At 42.6% G+C, this 21,627-nt stretch overlaps 3 protein-coding genes and 1 long non-coding RNA gene across 17 annotated transcripts in view; 3 read left to right on the forward strand and 1 right to left on the reverse strand.

The window, feature by feature from the left end:
• ena (ENAH actin regulator enabled) overlaps positions 1 to 10,916 on the reverse strand; it is a 66,489-nt gene extending 55,573 nt beyond the window's left edge. For 6 of the 10 annotated variants that reach the window (XM_022794744.2, XM_022794747.2, XM_022794742.2 and 3 more), the window contains exon 1: positions 8,467 to 10,916. The gene's annotated coding sequence lies outside the window, so the exon portion shown is untranslated. The remainder of the gene's footprint in view (positions 1 to 8,466) is intronic. The other 4 variants (XM_022794748.2, XM_086980988.1, XM_022794746.2 and 1 more) reach the window with 4 other exon arrangements.
• Positions 736 to 4,057, forward strand: LOC147757631 (uncharacterized). The gene is made up of 2 exons (XR_015321849.1): positions 736 to 3,501; positions 3,943 to 4,057. It is a non-coding gene; the product is annotated as an uncharacterized LOC147757631 (long non-coding RNA).
• A 1,213-nt stretch (positions 10,917 to 12,129) lies between the features above and the next one.
• Positions 12,130 to 15,524, forward strand: LOC111245861 (uncharacterized). Its single transcript, XM_022794760.2, has one exon. It carries the CDS (start codon positions 13,119 to 13,121, stop codon positions 13,779 to 13,781), a length of 663 nt encoding a protein of 220 aa, XP_022650495.1. The 5' UTR covers positions 12,130 to 13,118; the 3' UTR covers positions 13,782 to 15,524.
• A 545-nt stretch (positions 15,525 to 16,069) lies between these two features.
• Positions 16,070 to 21,275, forward strand: LOC111245860 (MYG1 protein). Of its 5 annotated transcripts, none has more exons than XM_086980995.1 (8): positions 16,070 to 16,225; positions 17,014 to 17,116; positions 17,442 to 17,547; positions 17,750 to 17,973; positions 18,475 to 18,682; positions 18,956 to 19,137; positions 19,845 to 19,970; positions 20,610 to 21,275. In XM_086980995.1, exons 1-8 carry the CDS (start codon positions 16,186 to 16,188, stop codon positions 20,797 to 20,799), a joined length of 1,179 nt encoding a protein of 392 aa, XP_086837121.1. In that variant the 5' UTR covers positions 16,070 to 16,185; the 3' UTR covers positions 20,800 to 21,275. The 5 variants fall into 5 exon arrangements, with proteins under 5 accessions (XP_086837121.1, XP_022650489.1, XP_086837124.1 ...); XM_086980998.1 differs by lacking the exon at positions 16,070 to 16,225 and adding an exon at positions 16,239 to 16,363; XM_086980997.1 differs by lacking the exon at positions 16,070 to 16,225 and adding an exon at positions 16,418 to 16,565.
• Positions 21,276 to 21,627: the final 352 nt, after the last annotated feature.

Genomic DNA, 21,627 nt, shown 5'->3' on the forward strand with positions numbered 1-21,627 from the left:
ACATCCTAAAGGTGTGTTGAACCGTAAGCAGCGCATCATTAACATAATACGCTAGCCGCACCTTTATTATATAAAACACTGGTGTCTCAGATTGTCCTACAGAGACAAATTTCAATCCTATTTGCATGTACACGAACCTTATAGGTATGGCCGGTTGTCTATCACCTTCTGAGATTCGCCTTCATCCACAACACTGTGTTTTGATTATGGATACCATAATGAGCTTAAAGTGTGCTTCTTCAAACCTCAAGGGCGGTATTGTGTAAGTGTTGATACACTGCCAGCAGTATTCGATAATTACGTCAACATACGTGTATGGGGGGTGTGCTACCAATCGTTTCGGTTCAATGGGTCAGTTATACGCCTACACACGTACATATCGTACGTGTGTAGACGTACTCGACATACGTATCGACAGTGCTTGCGTCGTACACTCTACACGACAGTGGCGTAACGTCTATAAATGGTTTTCACCATGATCGTTAGACGGATGAACTTCTCTGAGTGCTCGTAAAAAATAATGAACAACAATTTTATGGTTCCCCCTTACATTGTTATATTTAACACAAAAAGAAAAATCCTTGCCAATCATTTTTTTATATTGCTAAACAAATTTTTATAATAACACCAAGTAGATTTCTAAAGACAAACTTTTTCAAATGATTCGAAATGGATTGTCACGGTCTACCTATATATATATATCAAAGAACCCACACAGTTGACGGATGCGAACAAATGTAGGTGATACAGCCGCTATCGAGCTTACTCGTATTCGTCCTAGTGATGAATGAGGCGGTTACAAAGCTAGTATCATAGATTAGTGTGCCTTAAGCCAAATAGTCGAATAAATTTTTTTTACAAGGAAAATTTTTACAAAAGCTTCTCAAAAACATTTTTACAAAAAGCATTTCTACACTGAAATAAAATTGTGCGTAGATCACAAATCTGTTGGCATGTCACCCTTCTAAAGTAGCAAGCGATGGCGAGACGCCAAAAAACGAAAAAGTAGGTTGAGCCCACTACAAAGGTGCAGGCATGAACGGTACGACGGATATAGACTTGCACACAAGATTAACGACTACAATCTGAAATATCAGATCATTAAAGGTTTCACGAGGATAGAAATAATTTTTTCTACGAGAGGGAAATGCCGAGGAAAGTATGCGGATGTAGGCTGCACGGCTCCCCATGCGGGTGCCTTATAGGTTCTGTGATAGTATCTAAAATGATTCAGAGTCGAAAGCTCTGAGGCACTATTAACCATGGATAAGTGTTTAAAAACAGTAGCGGACCGAGTTGTTGTGCCGTCCGGAATGCTGTCCAGGACAAAATTTAACAGGCAACGCTTTCTTTTGCCATTTGACACTCATTTATTTAACCTGTGCGATCAACATTCTACAGACACTGGTTATCGGTGTGTCGCTTTAATGTCTTTTCCGAGGATTCGTGAGCGACAGAGGAAGACCAGACCGGATCAGAACGTGTGCTATCGATCATCAAACGACCAATTGTGAGCTTAACTGACCAATGGCTTCTGACTGACCGTCGCCTGGCCACGAGATTGAACACTGACTCAACTCGTTTCTCGTGTGCTGGGCGATACGTAAAAAAAATGACGCCCGATGTTTTATTGCTGTTTCGCGCCGTACTTTTTTTTTTCTCGTTCTGAATCATAATGCTGCAACTATCAGCCGCCAGTATCACCATCACGGCCACTACTACTTCTATATTTCTAAAGAACAAACGCGTCCTGCCATGAACTCCACAGGGATCACACTAACAGTAAAAGAAACTATCGCGATGGTACGGATCGTTCGTACGGCTCTTCCGGCTTCCGGTGCCAACCGCTAGCACAGCTACCGTCGTTGCCGGGACAGGCACCGTCAACGACTTAGTTACAAGTATGTGATTTTGAACGCTGGCTGCTGCTGCTGCCTATGTGGTTAACTCAAGCTCTCATCCACAAAAATAACGTACAGTTCGCCATCATCACGTAGCTGGAGGTGGAAAATATACGTACGTACGTACACACGAAGAATGTCCAAAAAAAAAGATAATAAAAAAAAAACTCCACGATAGGCAGGCCAGTCCCGGTCAACAAGAGTGTAGCTTGACCGCCACAGACTGACACAGCTCCATATGAACGTGGCCACCATCAAGAAAATGTCACAATTACACCATCATACAAGATAGTGCAGTCCGGTGCCGATACCATTCTGTATGAAGCTAGACCGACCATGCCATGCCACTGGTGGATAGCATGCTGGCCATCTTTTTCCCTTCCTTCTATGCTATGCGACACGTGCATGAAGTCCTTTTGCCCGCCGCCAACCGGTAGCTACGATGTAGTAGCACGACGAGCCGCACATCTTGTCCTCATTCCAGCGTACACAATGTGCACGAACGGTGGAAAAATGCACAACAACAGTATTAATAACATAGTGCAAAGCTACACTGTTCACGAAACGTCTTTATACTTTGATAGCATGCAAAGGCAACATATACCAACCATCACAATCATTAAATAACTTTTTTGTTTACATCTGCCGCGTTGTATGTGTCGTTGGTGTAACCGATATAAATTATATCCTAAGCGCGGTGAACACAAAAAGCTCAGAAACTTGGTAGATACAGACTTAACATAACAACAATATACCAGCTCAACGAAGCTGACGGAATTTATCCGAGACAACAACAGCTGAATAACAACCGTTGTTACTGCTGCTGCTCCAGCAACATGGAAGTCAATAGCGACCTAATATAGCATGCGGCCTTTTCCTTTTTCGTTTAAACACGGGCATAGATTGCCCTCACCGGACTAGGCCATTGTTAACTGCTTTTGGTTGTTGTTATGATTGCTTTGGCAGTGGCGGATGAAGCAGTGCATGAACGACGGACGGACCCGTTGCTACTCGTTTCTCGACGCCTCCGCTTCCTTTTCCGCACGTGGGACAGAACTGATCAAGTCTGAAGCTACGATTAACCTTTGTTGTTGTTGTTGTGTCAGCGTAACTGAGCGGCGTCAGGCCCGCTGTTGCTCTTAATTGAAACCGTTGTTATCCTGCATTCTGCTACGTCTTAAAATTAGAGGGGAAAAACATACGGCGATTGCTGTCCAGCTCAGATCTACACACAAAAACTATCGAAGACGACTCCAGAAAAGTTTGACCGTTCCCATGTGACCACAGGCTACGCGGCGGCGACGCTACACTAACGGCGATCAGATAAGTGACAATGTCAATTATAAGAGCAACAGCCTCAGCAAAAAAAAAAAGTAACGGCGATAATAACAACGGCGCGATCTGTTGACATCTAGAGCAGAAAAGTATATGGTTAGAAGCACGCACGCATTGTCGGAACTATGTCACATTGGTGTGTCTACGACAATGTACTGAGCGATGTTAATACTATGCTCAGCACCACCCACTGGACAGAGCAGAACGCGCAGCTCGACCACGGCCATCGTGTCGTGTAGGGGTGAGGAAAGAAAACATGCCAATGGTAAGCAGCGCCGATCTGGAATCCATTGTATGTGTATGTATATATGTATGTATGTTTGTGTATATATCGATGTATGTATATGTATACACGTATGTATGTGTATGTATACATGTATGTACGTTTGTGCATTTATATATGAATACAGAGCGTAAGTTTACATACGTGAAATAGTGTTGTTGGAAAATAATTTGCGTACGCACCAAAATATGGTGTCAAAAAGGGTGAGGACAAAAAGATTTAAACGAAAACTAGTGAAGACTAGCTCCGACGTTCATGATAGGGTTCTTTTCGTCTTTTGTTTCGTGGATATCATGTAAGTTTTGGTCCCGAATCGAAAACAAGTCACCCGATGGCAGTTGTTTGTATGACGTCGATGTCTGTTAACATGCATTAGCTAATCTGCTCACAAATGTACGTTGCATGTCCGCGTATAATGAAAAGGCCAAGATTGAAAAAAAACCCTCAACCTCCGGTAATCACGTGAGGGCACGTATAAAGGTCCGAGTTAGACGCAGCAGATTTCCACTTTAACACAAATAAACATCACGTAAAAACATATTGTCTTCGTAGATTTAACGACGACGCGTAAAAAGTAGTCTAGCGGGTCGCGTGTGGCTGGTGAGTCTATAAAGAACTCTGGCTCATCCCGCGGTACAAGAGTGAAGTTAGTCACTAAATTGACAAACCAGTGCCATACCACGACACAAGCCGTGCGTCAGAAACGGCAAATGCACTAAAGCGGGAGAATAGAGAACCATCTGTGGTAGATAAAAATGCATGCTCCAAAGCAAAACAATTTCCCTATGAACACAAACAAGATTCTTTCAGTTCTCATCAGTAAAGTACACGCTTAGTAAGTAGTAGTAGAGTAGCAGTTCCTACTTCACTGTGCAAGTGTGTGTGACCTTCAAAAAAAGGGTGACACAACAAGACTTTCGAGTTGGTCACGGGCAAAGTATTTTTACCGTGACTCCAAGCTTCAAAATCCTTTGCAGCTTATATATATATATAATTTTAATAATAATATATAATATTTCACCGACGTGGCGCACGAAGATTTTGTTTTGAAAGAGTATTTCGGCATCAGAAGTCACTCAAGAGTTCATGTTGTTCGAAGTTCCGAAAGCTTGATCAAATATACCCATATGAACTCTGGGAGTGAGAGTCTTTTGATGCCTTTCTATAGAGAAAAAAAAACACCTGTATTGTAAGCTCCGTTTAAGCACTAAAAGCTCCAATAGCTAAAGAGAAGTTTTTGACTTATGCGACACCTCCAACACCGAGTCGCCCATTACTTGTCACATCTATAGTTTTATTGTTTCCAACGCTCGTTTGCCACCATGTTTCCTTTCGTATTGCACCGCAGTACCTTCTATGATGCTCATATCGTCTGCTAGAGGTGGGTGGAGTGTGGCGGCGGCGCAGTGAGAACCCGCACTGCCCGCACACATACTTAAGTCCTCGCCTGCGTTTCCGTTCGATCTTGTCCCATGCTGCACCCAGAGCAGCCAAGCAGCTAAAGCTCAAGCAGTCTTCGTATGGCAGCCAGCCCTCATGGAATGAGCAAGCCATCTGAGCAGAGTATCTGCTGCGATGGCTGGCGTTTCCTGAAGTCCAGCTAGCAGCTCTAATAAGCAAATCTGATCTCGTCTGGTCGGTGAAGCCGCAACCCCAATGGCCTAGTCTCAGACACCGATGGTATATGTACACCATACACAACGAATAGGGACGGGGGTCCCGCAAGGTTTGCACACACAGCTTCGTACGTGGTTGTTGGCCGAACGAAAGGGCGTGCTCTAGCAGTCCGCCATCACACCAACATCATTGCGCGAGTACACGTACTACAGTTTCACCAACATGGCATAATACTATGGCTTTTGTGCAGTCCATTAATGAACAAAAAAAAGGCAAAGTGCACGGAGAACGGCAGGCTACATAATACGTGCATGAAGGTATACGCAACAAACGACGCTATGCTTGTTTCTACCCGTATACCATAACAGCTGCAAGTAACGATAATACGCGAGGAGACATAAGCATTGGACACTGATAACAAAGGCACAGTAAAAAAAAAAACACCGATGCAGAAATAGCAGTCGATCGAGTGCAGTACAACGGAGCAGAGAACAAGAAAGGACGAAGCAAGGACGAGAGAGGGAGGAGACAATAGCAATGTCGAGATTCCCTCACAGGCTTCTCTTGTCAAGCAATGAGCCTGGAAACAGTCTTAGTTGTAGTATTGTCCAAGACGCCTTTCCAACGTACAATAATATTTGTGCTATACCGAGGTAGCAAATACCACAGTCATCACCACATTTTGGATTGCCGCCGCTATTACTACGCCTGTAATTTTTTTGCTATTAATAAAGACATCTGATGTGGCGTATGCTTTTATACGCCTATAGTCTATATATATATATATATATGTATATTTATATAGACTTCTACAACGACTCCGTATTCTACTTGGCATGATTAATTTCTATAACTACAGATTCAATGAACGATAACAACTGATTTATCGCTTCCGATGGAAGACGGCGGCAGCTGCTGAAAACGGACGGGCGTTGGGTAAAGCTCCGGTGGCCGTTAAGGCGTTGGGCGAAGCAAAGTGGCTAAACCTGAGGCGATCGGCCGAATCGAACAATAAATAGCAGCATTAGAGATCGCTCGTGGTGACAGCTCCGACATCAACTGTAACAATACCGACAGCGACAATGATAAAATGGCGAACTCTTCTTCGGTGCGTTTGCCGTCAGAGCCTGCCAGTTAGCAAGTGACGTAAAGCGTTAAAACGATTTAAACATCGTTAGAACTGCCATGCTATTTGCCTATGCGTACCACCTCAGTCAGATTCGATCATTCAACAGCACAGACAAGGGCAGTTGTGGCCTAGCTGCAAATGGCGCACCGTACTCCTGACAGATCGGTGGGTCCCGTCTGCTACCGTTGCCACTTGTGTTGTTGGGATCTGCCGTCGTAATCAACGCTTTCCAGCGGCTCGGACTCTACAAGGGAAATTCGTTCGATGTCCGTGGTCCTGGCGTTTTTCGTCATTAGCCGGTTTTATTCGACTTACTTGTTTCAATACAGTTCGGTCCTGTTTAGTGGTGGTGTTATAATTGATGTCGAACTATCGTCGTTCTCTCCATTTTTAACAAAAACTGAACTACGTCGCCGGCGGAACTGGCAGCCAATAGAACGCATCGAAACGATAGGCGAGATTGGTGTGACCGAGTGCGCGTATTTGTATTGCTCGGAAGTCTCTACAATGTCGCGCTCCGTTTTTATTTAGCATATATCCGTACGTATGTAAAGTTTGAATGGCGGCAACAGCAGCTGTTGTGGCTTCTGCGAGCGCGTCACCGTCATCATCGCCGCCAGCTCGGACGGACCAGCTAATGGATCTTCTCCACGGCGTCGGCAATAACTCGCGTTTCATCAGCGGTGCTTTCGCATACCGCGGCTGACCAGTCGATTTTGCGACGAGCGACGGACCGAACCAAACTGATTCTGGGCCCGGTGTCGCTGCTGCTAATGCAAGTCATTCAGACAATCATCAGAACAGCGACGTTCAACGGTCACAGAGTCAGCTGGCGGTGAGAACGCTACCTGCCGACAAAAAACACCTGACCGTAAAGCTCTTGCATGCTCCTTTACCCGTCCGTATATTATCAGCATTCGTCTCAGCAAGATTTCTAGCTTCGTATATTCCGCAGGCTTTGTCTATTATGAACAATTATTATTATTATATTGTATAATGCGAAAATCCTTCGGTATAAATTGATTACAAATGAGAAGCCTATACAAATAATGTAGAGAGCGTAGGTTTACTGTTTATTTATTGCCCCATAGACAAGTTCCAAGAAAATGCTATCCCAACAACATCCCTACCACCCATACTCCGTCAGGGACTAGGAACTGATCTCTATAAACGAATGCTGCCTATAAGACAAGAACGTGTACACAGAGGAGAAGAGAGGAAGAGTTTCGATAAACAGACCTCGTTCGCGTCAGTCGCCGTTCTAGTCGCTTCATACACGCAAGAAAGATTTTAACATCGTTGAACTCAACTATTATCGATAACCCGTCTATGGCAGTCCCTATCTTTTTTTGGGTTTAGGTCTTACTTGTGGCTAGTATATTACAATACGTTCATGGGCATGGGTGTCCATGTAAACCTTGCCATGGACCCGCCCATCCCCTTAGCTGTTTACGCCACCCTAGTCAAACATGAACGATAACATCATTACTAGCGTGTCTAACGATTCTCAGATAGTGGTTCATATCGTCGCACGTAAGACATGATACCACCTACCTGTTTGTCATTAGTCGAATAAGCACATGATGCACACAAACACGTATAGGGAAAGTAGGGAAACACATTGTCATAAAGAAAGAGAGAATGTGCTAACGGTGCTAGTGCTTGATGGTAATGATAAGTATTGTCAAGAGCAAAAAAAATCTATATGTGCGCCAGCTTATGCGCCTGACAAGAGGCAGTCAACCACCTAACAACAACCGGAGAGTTGCGCCAGCTAGTCGGCCATTGTTCTGGACAGAAAACAGACTCTAGGTATTGTGCAGTTGAGTTCGTCGCGTTTCGTTGAAGGCGGGCGATCAGGCACTCGCTCGGGCCTCCCTTCTCGACGCCAGCAGTCGCCACCGACATGCATATACGCGAACCCTACGATATACATATCATATCACACAACGAGAATAGCTACGACAATCGATTTGGCCTGGGACACTATCTGTCCCGAATTCTTCTTTCGAAAAACGCACGCACATGATCTAGTGATCTTTACCGCCGCACACACATATTGGTTTTATGGTGTTTCCGCGTGTATTGAAACTCGCTAGCGCATCTCGGAAAATCTAGCACTACTTTCTCTATAGCAACAAATTACTACTTGTGGCCTTTAAGCAAAGAAGACGGAAGGGACCAGTATGAATTCGACTCACCGTTTCTTCGGCGTCTTCCTCTTTTTTGCTCTTCCGTCGCCGCCACTGCCCCAGCTGTTGCTGAGTGTACCTTTTCTTCTTCGTCTTCTTCTGTTCTCGTAAACGCTTCCGTAGAACTTCTGCATTCGCGCATGCACCAGCCACAAACAAATGTCTTGTTCTTCACAATGAAAAAAGTGGCGACGGTGACGACCATCCGTTAACGGCTCTCATTTGAGTAGCTGAGGGCGTAACAACTACCGTTTCCATAATCCATGCAGAGGTAAAGATGGCTGCTGACATCGTGAATCAACAAGAACATACACTAGAATATGATAGCGTTTTCCTGTTGCTTTATTTCATAGGTGATTTTCGTTTGCCACAGGCTTGTACTTTCCTCACAGGTCTCCGCCCTCGGCGTTCGTTTGCTTGCGAGCTGAATAAGCAACAAACATTGCACTGGACTTCGAATCACACTCGACACTCAGAAGCACAACATTTGAAGTCCCCGCACTCGCTTGCTATCCTCGTTACTACTATTAGGCAACATAGAGAAATGAACTAGCTAGCACAATTCAAACACGGTTAACGAAAAAGAGCCGGAGGCGGCCGTTAAAAAAACACTCACTTTTCTTCTTGTGACGCATTCACCTTAATCCTCGTTTGATACCCGAACCGACGCTCAACAAACGAGCACAGCATAACTCGTATTCCACTCATATACAACGGACAACGCTGCCGACTTCGTCACCGATACCTCGACAGGGCCCTACGACAGACAACTGACTGCAGCTTGTTGTGTTAGTTCCCCCGCTCCAATCGCCTCTGCGTCTCCCAACTGCAGCAGCGACAACTGGCGGCGAGAGAGTGAAAAAGAAGGTCTGAAGTATTTGATCCGAACACTGGTGCCGTTGTTAGTGCTCTTACGGGAATGTGAGGATGTCCTCGTACAACCGTCTGCCTCGTAGGTAAATTCGTACTCGTTCTACTAGACACAATCCGCTGTACCCGTTATGGGCGAGTTACGAGTTGCCGAAGAGCGGCATTCGCCGAGAAAGCTGCCTTTCAGTTTGATTTACTCTATGTATAATCGTAATGGTAGAAATTTTGCTTGAAGTCGGAACAAGCGTTAAATCACACAAGCACAAGTCCGCAACAAGCGCATGGACCACCGGATCGATGCTAATGGCTCGCCCAGAGATTTTCGCTCTCATACAGACAGAAAAACCGACCGACCGACCGACCGACACAGATAAATCCAAACAGGAGGCAGACGGAGGCTACTTAGCGCAAGCCAATGGCGATGCTGGTGGTGCTTGTACAGTAGATCTACCCCTTATTGCACGTACACTACACGATTAATAATGTATTACAGTTGAGTTTGTTGTATCCCTATGTAAAAATATCCCCCTGAGAAGCGGTAGCATCGATACTGCTACTCTAAGTTTAAGTAACAGGACAGTTTCTCTGTGCAAGTAACTCGATGCAGGAGGAGTAGCAACTGCAGGCAGCGGCCTCTCAAACGGTTCTTTGGCTTCTACAGCCCCTCCAGCAGTCACCGCACACACAGAAGCAGCTAGCAGAACTTCAACTGCGAATAGGATTACGGATGCGGTGATGAACTTGTTTTACTGCAAATGCTGCCGCTGTACGACCACTAGCAGCACCGCCATCACTTCCACTCCCCCTTGGACCCCACTTCCTCTCAACTAACGAGTGGCAGCACACAACAACGCCACTGGATTTATCGCTGTTGCGCCGATGCAGCTACCGTCGCCGCCATCCACCAGTCCTCGCTCTCGGCAGCACCAGCGTCGTCGTCGTCGTCGTTGGGAGAGACGAACACAGCGCGCTAGCCGCCATTCATTCTCTCCTCGCCACATAAACACCGGACAGACCACGTTCGATGACCAGAGGTTACCACAACAACATCGAAGGGAGGAGGAGGATAGTCGCGTCGGGAAGAGAAGGGGGAAAAAAGCGATTCGATGATAACAACAATAGGAACAACAACGGTAGTATCAATTGTTACGGTAAGCGGTGTCCACGGCAGCGGATCTCTACGACTTTTTGGCTTTCACAGACCACGCACAATTACATTGTAGGTGAAGCAAACAAGAAGAAGAGTCCGCTGTGTCTATAAACGATGCATAAGTCGCCATCATCATGAATTAACGGTCCGATTGCTGCTGCGGGTACAGCTCCACAGACTTTTCTTTCAGGCATTTGTCAGCTGATCGCTCATGGATCAACCTTAGTGTAATAATCAATAGAGACCAATATGTACGTATTATTTGCGTACGATAATACCCGCTCTTTTTCTCTGTCCTACAGTCCCTGCCTTTTCTATCGGGAAAGATCATTGGCATCATTTGTGCGTTCCAATAGACAGCCAGAACGGCAAAGGGAAAGGGCAGCGCTGAGAAGAAAGAAGGAAACAGAAGGATCGTGGCGCTGATGATCTTGACTACTGTTACTGCCGGCGAGAAGTCTGAAAAACCTCGTGGTAAATACGAATGCGCAGCGATGAGAAGCAGTCGGACGGAACAGGGTACAAAAAGATATACAGCATAAATACATTTTGGTGTAATAACACATTAAACGTATATAAGCAGCATTATACGATCACTCACGCAGAATAACAAACATTTATTCTCTTCCATCGAAATCGCTCAGGTGAAGGCTAATGCCAACTTCACACTAACTTGCGGCGCTATAAATGACTAGGATACGGTTGCATTTTGCCTATTTGACAGTTATGCGCGGTCGTAGCCAAATTTTCTTCGGTTTTTTTGTAATGGTCTCAAAATGGCCTTCTATTCATTAATCATTTTTCATGTTTAACGCTGAGCGATCACTTCTTTCTCGTTCGTCTGTTTTCAATTTTTTCATGCACTAGTTATTTCAGAAACAGAGGTACTCACTTCCACGCGCTTACAACTTTTCTTAGGCAATACATGCAAAGTTGACAAATTTTTTTCTGAAAAGGAAAAATTTGCTGCTGGCACTTTTCATTTGACCTCATATATACAATTGCTGACGATGATCTGATTCTCTAAGCACAGAAGAAGTCACTTAAATAAATGGCTTTAAACTAGAAGAAAGTTGTCACTGGGAAGTGCTTAAAAAGTTCGTGACTCATCCTAGGATTTCCGTGAGATGTACTTTCACACCGACTTACACACACCCTTGTGAGTTGGGAAAATTCATTTGCATTTTAATTCGCGCCTGCTCTTCATTTTTACTGAAGCGGTGCTTAATAAAGTATCACGCATGCCTCGGTAAAAGCTGGATAACCCACGATCGGCAGATCGAAATCGTGCATCTACAAATATTATGCTCTAAACTGGAAATGAATCGAACATATAAGAATTGGAAGATGGGTACAACGATATTCCCGAATTTAGCTCGACAAGTGAAACTCAGACATTACCTTAACGCCCAGTTCACCAATATCAACTACGGTCCAATGCGTCAATAAATCTGATGCCTAGTACAGGGCACAATACACCAGTATAATCTCGAAATATTATAGATTTCTCAAAAATTTACTCAGTAATATCTAAGTAAAACCATTCGCTGATGATTAGTCTTTCTTTGACTATGCTTTTTTTTTTTAACTTGAGGTAGATATCACATTAACACGAGCGTAAATCAAGAAACCAATTATCTGTTTAGTGTGCCTGCATTGCATCTTCAAATGTTCATTTGATGAAGGCCTGTTTACAGCTGGAATTTATTGAGAGGAACGATTTGTATGTTGAACGTCCATGCGCGAGCACCGACATTGACTGTTTACGCAGACTTCACACCGTCCACGTCAGTTAAATGACTATGTAGACATGTTGTTTTGAGGCCTCCTAAATTCTGATTTGTCCAAATCCACTGCCAATTAAGTTCTTCAGTCGCTTCAAGCATTCGCGACTAGCCTTTGAGTTTGCGCGCACTTAATTTGAAGCCGTACGGCCATCACTTGTGATTCGCCAGCTGACTTTGTTTATATTTCCGTGGCGCTCTCGCTCAGTTTCGTTCTCTTTCTCCTCTGGTGGACGCAGCGCGAAGTTGGTAGGAGCGAATCCTTTGGCCGGCATTGGCGTTTTGGGCAGTGTTTCTGGTGCTCTTACCCATGTTTATACTTACAGTGTCAACATCCCCTCCTGCTTGCCCTTTCGCCCCGGACATGACAGCGATGAGCTGCGGTTGCCGTTGTCAGAATGCCATCTCGTGCTATTAACGGTATATATGCCGCCTTTGTGGCATAGCTGTCGCATAACGAAATATGGCGCCTAATATTACAACGCAATATATGCCGTCGTTTTGATATCACCATCCAACCGGTGCGAATGCTACTGTGCTTGGAACTGTGTTTCAATCTAGGCACACGGCCAATTACAGGCCAACACTGAATGATCCCGTTCGTAAACGACGAATTATACTATTGAAGTCGTGGGTTGTGAGTTGTTGTAATTCGGTGTGTGCTGGTGTATGGGTGCGCACAATGCGCCTAACTGCTTGGGTCGGGCTAGCACGACCAAAACCAGGACAACCTGACCGCAAACATCAAGTTGTCATTTCTGCTGCTACTCCAAGGACGATCAAAACGACTCCCACGAGCCACCGAGCAAGAGCTGTCGATTGGCAACAACGACAACGATATAGCATTACGGCCAGGCATGCGATACTACCGGTCGCGCACATTTCGTCGCTGCACCATCTACGTGGCGGTGCTGTGCATTGTACTGTTGGTCATCGTCGGTTTTCTGCAAAAAGAAGCCGCCAACGGGTGCGGTACCACTGAAGACGCGCATCCCTGCCTAGAGAAGCTGTTTCCACTCGTGCTCAAATCGTTACAATCGCTCGACATCTCACTACATTATTTGTGTTATTATTCGTTGTGGGGCGCGCTGAAAATCGGTGAACCCCTCCCGTGGACGAATCGGATCGAATTGTGCGTGCAGAACGAGGAACTGCTCGCGAAGGCGGACGAAGGCTCTATCGTCAAGACGTTCCGTAGGCACGGACTCGAAGTACGCTACGATTCAGCCAACGGCTTGTACTACGCTTGGCACGATGCTGACGTTCGATGTCAGGTGTACTTGTACGTGTTTGAGAGTCAGGACGGTCAGTCGGCATGGCGTGTGGGTTGGAAGCACCGCTTGAAGAGCTCAAAAGTGTGCGAGGGCACTACATGCTTTCCGGCTAGACTTGTGAAGGCCCCACTCAAGCAGCTAGACTTCATGGGTCTACGAGTCAACGTTCCACACGAAGAGTTCGAGATACAAAAGTATCTTTATCCCGATTCCTGGTGGAAAGACGTGCGAGCGCCGAACTGCTGAGTAGCGGTTGGGTAAAATTTTCTCAGTAATTGACGGGATTTAATAAAATTTCAACTAGTGATAGCAGTAGCACCAACAATTAATCGTTTGGACAATGAATAGTTGTCGCTTACAGTTTTGCATGCGCGTATTTGAATCATCGCAAAATACTACGATTTGCCCGCCGGGAGGCCAATGCGTCAATCGATGTGAAGGCAGACAGCCAAATAAGCTTTGTATCGAATTGAGAAAACAGCTGACCAACCAACACATAATGATGCAAGCAGATCTCGACGCTCGAGCACACAGAACGTCTTTGACGCTTATGGCACATTTCCAGCTTTCAGCGATTGCCTAACGCGATCTACCACGTTAAATGAGCCATCAACTGCGTTAACTATTTCATTGTGCGAACACAAACACTCACAGATGAATAAATCTGCTTATACCCCAATGTTTTTAACCAGACTCCATCCAACCCAAACCATTCAGCCGGAGAACCAACAACACTGTCAAGTATATCAATATAAGACAAAAATATGAACCTAATAATATATTTCTCGATTATTCTTCTTTTGTAGTAATATGTTACATACTAATAATTTAATAAAAACTGTCTAATTAAATGACACTCGAGCTAAAAATACAATAGGAACAAGTGTCGAGGAACGCTAGATTACGAGACGTTAAAGAATTTATACGCGCGACATACCAACAGAGAACTTTCAAGGACAACTAAGAACAATAGTTAGTACAACACATTGATGTTGTACAGTGCCACTGCCGCACGCGACGTAATTCAAGTTTTCAATGAGAGCTGTTGATTTGCTGCAGAGAATACTTAGCAATAAAAATGTTACCGTACCGTCCGAAGCAGAATCTAGTCCACGTAAGCTCCACGTATGCCACCACGTATGTTCATTGAAGAGTACCGCGAAAGGACTAGCAAACTTAGGGCTGGCTACGGTTATGTGCTTTTTCGTCCATATGCGAACACTGTGTGCGCGAAGCCTTGCCTATCGCCATCCAAAAACCACCATAAAAAAAGGATAAAAACAATGTCGAACAACGTTGTGAAGCATCTAGTTCTTTGCTCAGAAATAAATATTGTGAGAAAACGAAAAAGCACCGGTAAGTGAGAATGGGTGGAGAATTATGTTATGTACGCGTTCGAGCGCACGCCAAAGTTGACCGGAACAAATCATTTAAGGACTCACACGTCTCGACAAGATCCACAGAAAAGTTTGAGTTTTGACCACGAGGATTCATTGCTCGCAATGGCAAAATTACGGAAGAGCACGATCTCCGATGTAAAACAGGAGGGCATTCAAATGCTCGAAGTTAATGCGGTTAGGTTGCTCAGCGAAGGTGGCGTTTAGCCCTTAATTGGCCAACTAGGCGCTACGAGATCATTAATAAGGCTGAAGCCAATGTTAACGGTGCACGGAACGCTGGTTCCTTTTTTGTACAGTTTTGAATAGTGCGACATATAATTGAAGAAATGTGTGAGAAAGTCGACCCCAGCCAGGCATGGGTACAGGAGCTATTTGTATACTTGGACTATGAACGTGAAAAGAGAACGTGAATGAGCCGCTGATGTCTTATCCATGATGATAAGAAATGCGTTTGCATTTTCTGTACATTACAAATGATTCAATGGCAAAAAAATAGTGTTGAATAACTATGATTGAGATGATCCTGACGGATGAGAGAACTCATTGCTTCAATTAAATGCGAATAATAAAACGTTTATTACGAATAAAATTAGGCTTATTTACTGACAAACCTATTGACAGGTAATTCTTGCGACACAGATGTTGTTTCACAAGTAGTTGCTATTAATAGTTGCCAGGTCATTGTGTAGTGAGCCGTATTTCGTTCTTACGAAAGCCATACTTCACCGTATTAGCGGAAGCAAGTTCGTAAAATCCATAAATTATTTTTACCATTCGCCTTTCTTAGAAGTTGTGCACGAATGGGACTCTCATTGAAGCTGTATTTTTTTGTGTACTAAATGAATATTTAGTCATTAAATTAGAACAGAGGTCACTTATTTATTATGAATATGGATTATTGCAGCATAGAAAAGATTTAATACAAAGATTATGCTTCAAGTAAATATTGCCGTGAAAGACGGGAATGCTTCACAGAAAATAAAATCGCCATTATTGATATTTAGTATTATGTTATTCAAAAGGATGTGAGCTTTACACAAGGCACATTTTATACATAGGCCTTGTTGTGGCGCCCTAAAGTTTGTTTCAAATCACCCGCGCTCATAGGTGCTGCCCCTCCCACTTGACAGCGACCCTCACTAAGGCGGGCATACAAAGAAACAACTTCTCAAAGAGAGCGCCACGCCTTTAGCGCTTATCAACATTCGACACAGCTGCGCGTAGAAGCGGATTATAAAGGAAAAAAGATAATGTTTAAGAGAACACGAGGTGGAGACCAAAAACCTTCAGGTAATTTAACGATGTTTGTTAACAGTACAGCGATAAAAAAAAAAAGTTGTTCTCTAGAATTTGTAGTTCGCGGGCGTTGGCGTTTCGTAAGAGTATTGACACTCGTAGCTGCTTTCAAGAAGACCATTAAAATATAGGGTAAGAGTACGCAGTTAATTATACTTTTGAGGTGTGCGTGCCCTGAGAATAATAGGTTTTTTGCATCATTTGAAAACTGTAGTTGAGCTAAGCAGTTTATTTCCTAGCACTTCTGACACCACTTAGCATAACATCTGTCGAGAGTTAGCTCTTCTACATTCGTAAAGAATGATCGGTCATCAGTTGCGCAAATATCTACGAAGTAACTGCTAGAGGAAAATGCTACCCATAAGCCGAAGTTTTTATAATTTAATGTTACTTTTTATCTAAATTTTTAAAATACGCGAATCACGTGCTGTAGCATGTTCGCAGAAGATCGCATTACGCTTTTGGCGGGCTTTCGTTGTGTTTGTGCATAGATTTCTGTCCTAGCAGTCTCAAACACATGTAAACACAGCAAATCCGAACATGTGCAAGTTCGATGAAAAGTGCAATCGGGAATTATCTATTACATTGTAATATTGTCAATGTAGCCGCACCGATGGCACTTATTGAAAATAACAAACCCGAAAGTTTAATTTGAATACGTCCGCGCTGATTTCGTATTCTTGCTTGTTTTTTTTTAGGAAAATAACCTTCTTAAATAAAGTGTTTGTTTTCAAAATTTTCGTTTGCTAAGTTTATTGTATGATCTTATTTATTAACTGTAGCGCTTAAGATAGCGACTCACGACGGGACGTTTCATTGCGATGACGCCTTGGCTGTGTATCTCCTCAAGCAGCTGCCGAAATTCAGAAATGCCGAAATTATCAGGTAATAATTGTCATTATTTACCGCGAAAACATAATGAATAATGTTGCTTTACTGAGTGAATGGGTTAGACACTTTCAGAAAAACTACTTTACACTTGAATAATGAGATACCTACTTGGGAATTGCTATGATCTCTGCTCTTTATCTTCATACGAGACCACAGTGATGATTTTAGAATTTTGCAGTGAGAGTAATAATAACAGTATTAGTATATGCAATCTATTTTCTTCTTTCTCGACTAATAAAACACTTTTGTGAGATATGCGATATCTCACAAAAGTGTTTTATTAATTATTATTATTAAGGTTATTTATTTTTTCTCGTAGAACTCGTGATCGCGACGTGATGTTCGAAGCCGATGCTAGAGTGGACGTTTGTGGAATCTACGATACCGAAAAATGGTGCTTCGACCACCATCAGCCAAGTTTCAAGGTAAATCTTATTAAGGTTTTTTCAAAAACTCATTTAATTAAGAGCATTTTGAATCAGAACTTTAGTGTCAACGATTATCACTGTTAGCACAAACTCGTTTAGCTAAAACATTTACTAATTTTTTTTAATGACTGTATTCTTGATGGCTTATCCCGCTCTTGCTATCACTATTGATTTCGGTTTTTGGCGCTTCTCACGGCAGCTGACAATGGCCGACTTACGACCCGGACTCAAGCAAGCCGATATTAAACTAAGCTCGGCGGGCTTGGTTTACCACAATTTCGGCGAAGAAATTATTGCGTCTCAAATGAAGATCGACTCTGATGACCCCGCTGTCAAGAAGGTTTGGCGCAAAGTGTACGAGAACTTTATTCGGGAGGTTGATGCGATTGATAACGGTATCGAAATGTGTGAAGGTGAACCTAAGTAAGTATGGTTTTTTCTAAAAACCAAATTAGACATTATGTCTGAACGTCCTAAAGTCAGGAAATAGAGCTATATAGCGAGATTCTTGAATGGAAACATGTCGCTTTAATCCGGCTTTTATTGGATTATGAGCCTTACACAGTCATTGTGATCTGTACCTCAATATTTGCCAACTCAGGCCCTCTAGATTTTATCATTTGGGTTCCAATCATATGGTTTTTAAGGACCATTTGTCTACTACTTTGTTGCTTGTAAAAAATTATTAACACAAGCACTAGTGAAAATAAACTTAAAAAGGCCAGAAATGGGGGTGGGTGCAGAGGAAGTAAAAACAAGTAGAACAGCTCGTTATATGAATACGAATACATTCTAAGTACTTACATTGAACAGCCTGTTTTAAATACTCGTTCGTATAAAAGTAATTTAGCATAAAAATTAAGTGACTGACTGAATGTGGTTTATCCTTTAAGGATCTTATATTTTTTATTGCTGACTTTTCAGATATAGAATATCAACGGGACTCTCATCACGCGTCGCACACCTGAATCCAAGGTGGAACGAGAATCAAACGCCTGAGGAGCTGTTGCTGCGTTTTCACAAAGCAGTTAAACTCGTGGGGAAAGAGTTCTACCATATGGTTGACTTCTATGCAAAATCATGGATACCCTCTAGGGTTATTGTTGAGAAGGCGATCGTTAATCGCAAAAAGGTCAGTTTTTGACAGGTTGTTTATGCTACTACGTACCTTTCTCACCAACGATTTGCCATACGTGAAGAACAGCCATTGCTACATGGATTCGATTCCCTACGCATATTCTTATTAATAAGAACTATACGTTAGATACGTCATGTCCGCAAGTGTATTTTCTCTTGCACTAGAGTGCTATTTACCAACGGTGATACAGATAGTCTAGACGGAAGTAGTAATGTGTATCTAAAACAAAGTTACGTAGCATGTGCTATCCGTTTTCGTATCTCACAGGAGCATGACACTGGGGAGATTGCCGTACTTCATGAGGGTGTGTGTCCGTGGAAGGATCACCTGTTTGAGATTGAGGAAGAATTGGGCATTAAGGGCGAGATCAAGTTCGTGGTGTACAGAGACATCACTAATTCATTCCGAGTACAGGCCGTACCCATAAAGGAAGGTTCCTTCACAAGCAGGTAAGCAAACTCCAAATATGCCTCCATGAATTTTTTTTTGTTTGTTCTTATCGAATTAACCCCGATTTATCACCTATGTCATGTACTAAGTAAAATTCATTAATTTATGCACGTCAAATTCTCTAAGCTGATTTAGATAAATCAACTACATACGTTAGTTATAAATATGGTAGCCACTAGTCTGTATGTAGTTTCTATATACGTGCATTTTGTAAATGCTATCAAAATATTAAATCTTCATTTACAGTTACTTTTAACTAGACATCACCTGTTTTAATTTAAAGTTGTTGTCATTCAAATGTATAATTTTATAGCCTTCTCAGCAATGTATATGATCAGTCACTTACCCGTCTCTGATCTCGTGTTTGGGGCACTATCTGTTTCAGATATCATCCACTTTAGACTAATTCTATTTCTAACAATGGCTTCCATAAACTAACACATTTTCAATGTTTAGGTTTTAGATTGGCCAAAAAAACACCACATTGTGATATATATAAATATATTTAGGATCTTAATATATGCAACAAGCTCGCCGTTATGTTCGCAATACGATGTCATCCAAATGACCGCCGCAGGATTTTTCCATATAGTCAAACACGGAGCAGACAATTTTTGACTACATGTTTTATATAAATAAATTGTTCGCTATACTTCTTCGGTTCATCAATTGTAGATGACTTCGACCTGTCTACCTTGCTTTTCAGAAAATTCCACAGGAGAAAACCCAATTCGCTTAGGTTTCTTGAACCGTGTAGCCATAAAATGGGTGTTTCTTCGGATATCGAAAGTTCGGCAAACTTCTCCTTCTGTAGATGCATCGAGATTAGCAGGTAGCAGCGTCTGGTTAAAACTGCATGCGTCCGAGTTTCAATCATCCAGTTTTGGCAATAGCAAGTTGTTTAACGCGCCTCTGTGGCTAGAACCATTCACATATGAGTGGTAAAACGCTGGGCAGTAACGCGGAGTGTCTATAAAAGACGGTTACTTTTGCCTAATAAAATTATCTTTCGTGAAAGTAGTGTGCTCAGATCCATCTCAGATTGTAGGTTTCGAACATTCTGTCAAAAGGCGTAAAAAGATCTCAACAGGTAAGGCACGCGCGGCGCACAGTACACGATACCTTGGAAATAATTGGATCATGAAACAATCTTTTTAAAGAAAAGTTAATAGTCTTTTGTGGTTAGTCCATTATAGTAAAACGGTGTTCTGTGTTGGTACTTGTGGACATAATCTCGTTCACAACATCCGTAAGATAGTCGAAAAACAAAAGTTGATCCAATTATTGCAGACATCGAAATCGGTCGCCCTCGACTTTCTATAGTATTTCAAGACATTAACTTTTGCTTTTGCATGAAAAAGCTTGCATGAAGGCATGAGGATATGCAAAAAATATGCAAAACTATTAAGTTGTAATTTATAATAATGTAAAGTGTTTATGAAAATCATTTAGCTTTTTTCTTTTATTACAGGAAGGCGCTTCCGTGGAAGGGTAAACGCGAGGATGACTTGAATCAAGCAGTGGGTATTAAAGGTTGCATCTTTGTCCACAATAGCGGTTTTATTGGTGGACATCAGACCCTTGAAGGAGCTTTGATAATGGCAAAAAAAGCTCTTCTGACTTCAAATGCAAACGGCAATGGAAAAAAGGCATCTTCTTAAGGACACACATCCCGTCAACTACTGCAGACACCACAGCAACTTTCTATTTATCCATATGTTTTAGTGGAGTTCGACGGAGCATAAATATATACGGCGAGCTCTTTTCTCGAGCAAGTACATAACGTTGATTGACATAGAGTATCCTCTTGAAATACAGTATATTTATAGATGGTATTACAGTTTACACACAGGCATCATACAATATTTCTGACCCCCTGTGAGAACAAATGCTAGATCTAAAGAAAAGATGTTGTGCCACTGACATGAATGTACGGAAATCGATTTTTTCTTTTTTGCTGTTTATCTAGAATAACTTTTCAAAGTTTGATTGTATGATAAAGTTTATGGTTAGCGTGTTCATGTGTATACAGTTTAACTTATACCTTCAACTGTGTTAATATTGGTATGCATATATAAAGTGACTATAAAAAGCATTTTGAATAGGTACTAATATGTAAAATAAAATAAAGAAAGGACTCGACTGAATTTTTCTTTCATATTCCCGTTTACATATTGAAGCTCTGTTGCTAAACTTACAAACGTATGGTTATGTGATCTACAATTTTGTTATAAAGAACATTTTGTAATCGAGGTTTCTCTATTATTCCACTGGTTGAGATTTCACCCCTCAACTGACAAATTTATTTTCCTCTTTTTTGCCACACCATTGTTTCAACCAGATGACAGTTAGCTAAAACGAAAGTATGTTAAAAAAATTATCCATATTAATATAACTACTTCAGTACGCTTCTCCATTGAAATAGTAATATAGGTACTAATTTGCCGTACCGTAGTAGACGACCGTAGTGACTGTGATTTGAACAGAGC

This window comes from Varroa destructor, unplaced genomic scaffold (assembly GCF_002443255.2).
Source record: "Varroa destructor unplaced genomic scaffold, Vdes_3.0 BEIS01000002.1, whole genome shotgun sequence".
NCBI lineage: Eukaryota > Metazoa > Arthropoda > Arachnida > Mesostigmata > Varroidae > Varroa > Varroa destructor.

What these genes read in the sequence shown, in the direction of transcription:
- LOC111245861 (XM_022794760.2), top strand. Translation starts at nt 13,119, where the DNA reads ATGCGATACTACCGGTCGCGCACATTTCGTCGCTGCACCATCTACGTG.
- LOC111245860 (XM_086980995.1), top strand. Translation starts at nt 16,186, where the DNA reads ATGTTTAAGAGAACACGAGGTGGAGACCAAAAACCTTCAG. An exon ending in AGAAATGCCGAAATTATCAG is followed by an intron (nt 17,117 to 17,441) that starts GTAATAATTGTC and finishes TTTTTCTCGTAG; the next exon opens with AACTCGTGATCGCGACGTGA. An exon ending in ATGTGTGAAGGTGAACCTAA is followed by an intron (nt 17,974 to 18,474) that starts GTAAGTATGGTT and finishes CTGACTTTTCAG; the next exon opens with ATATAGAATATCAACGGGAC.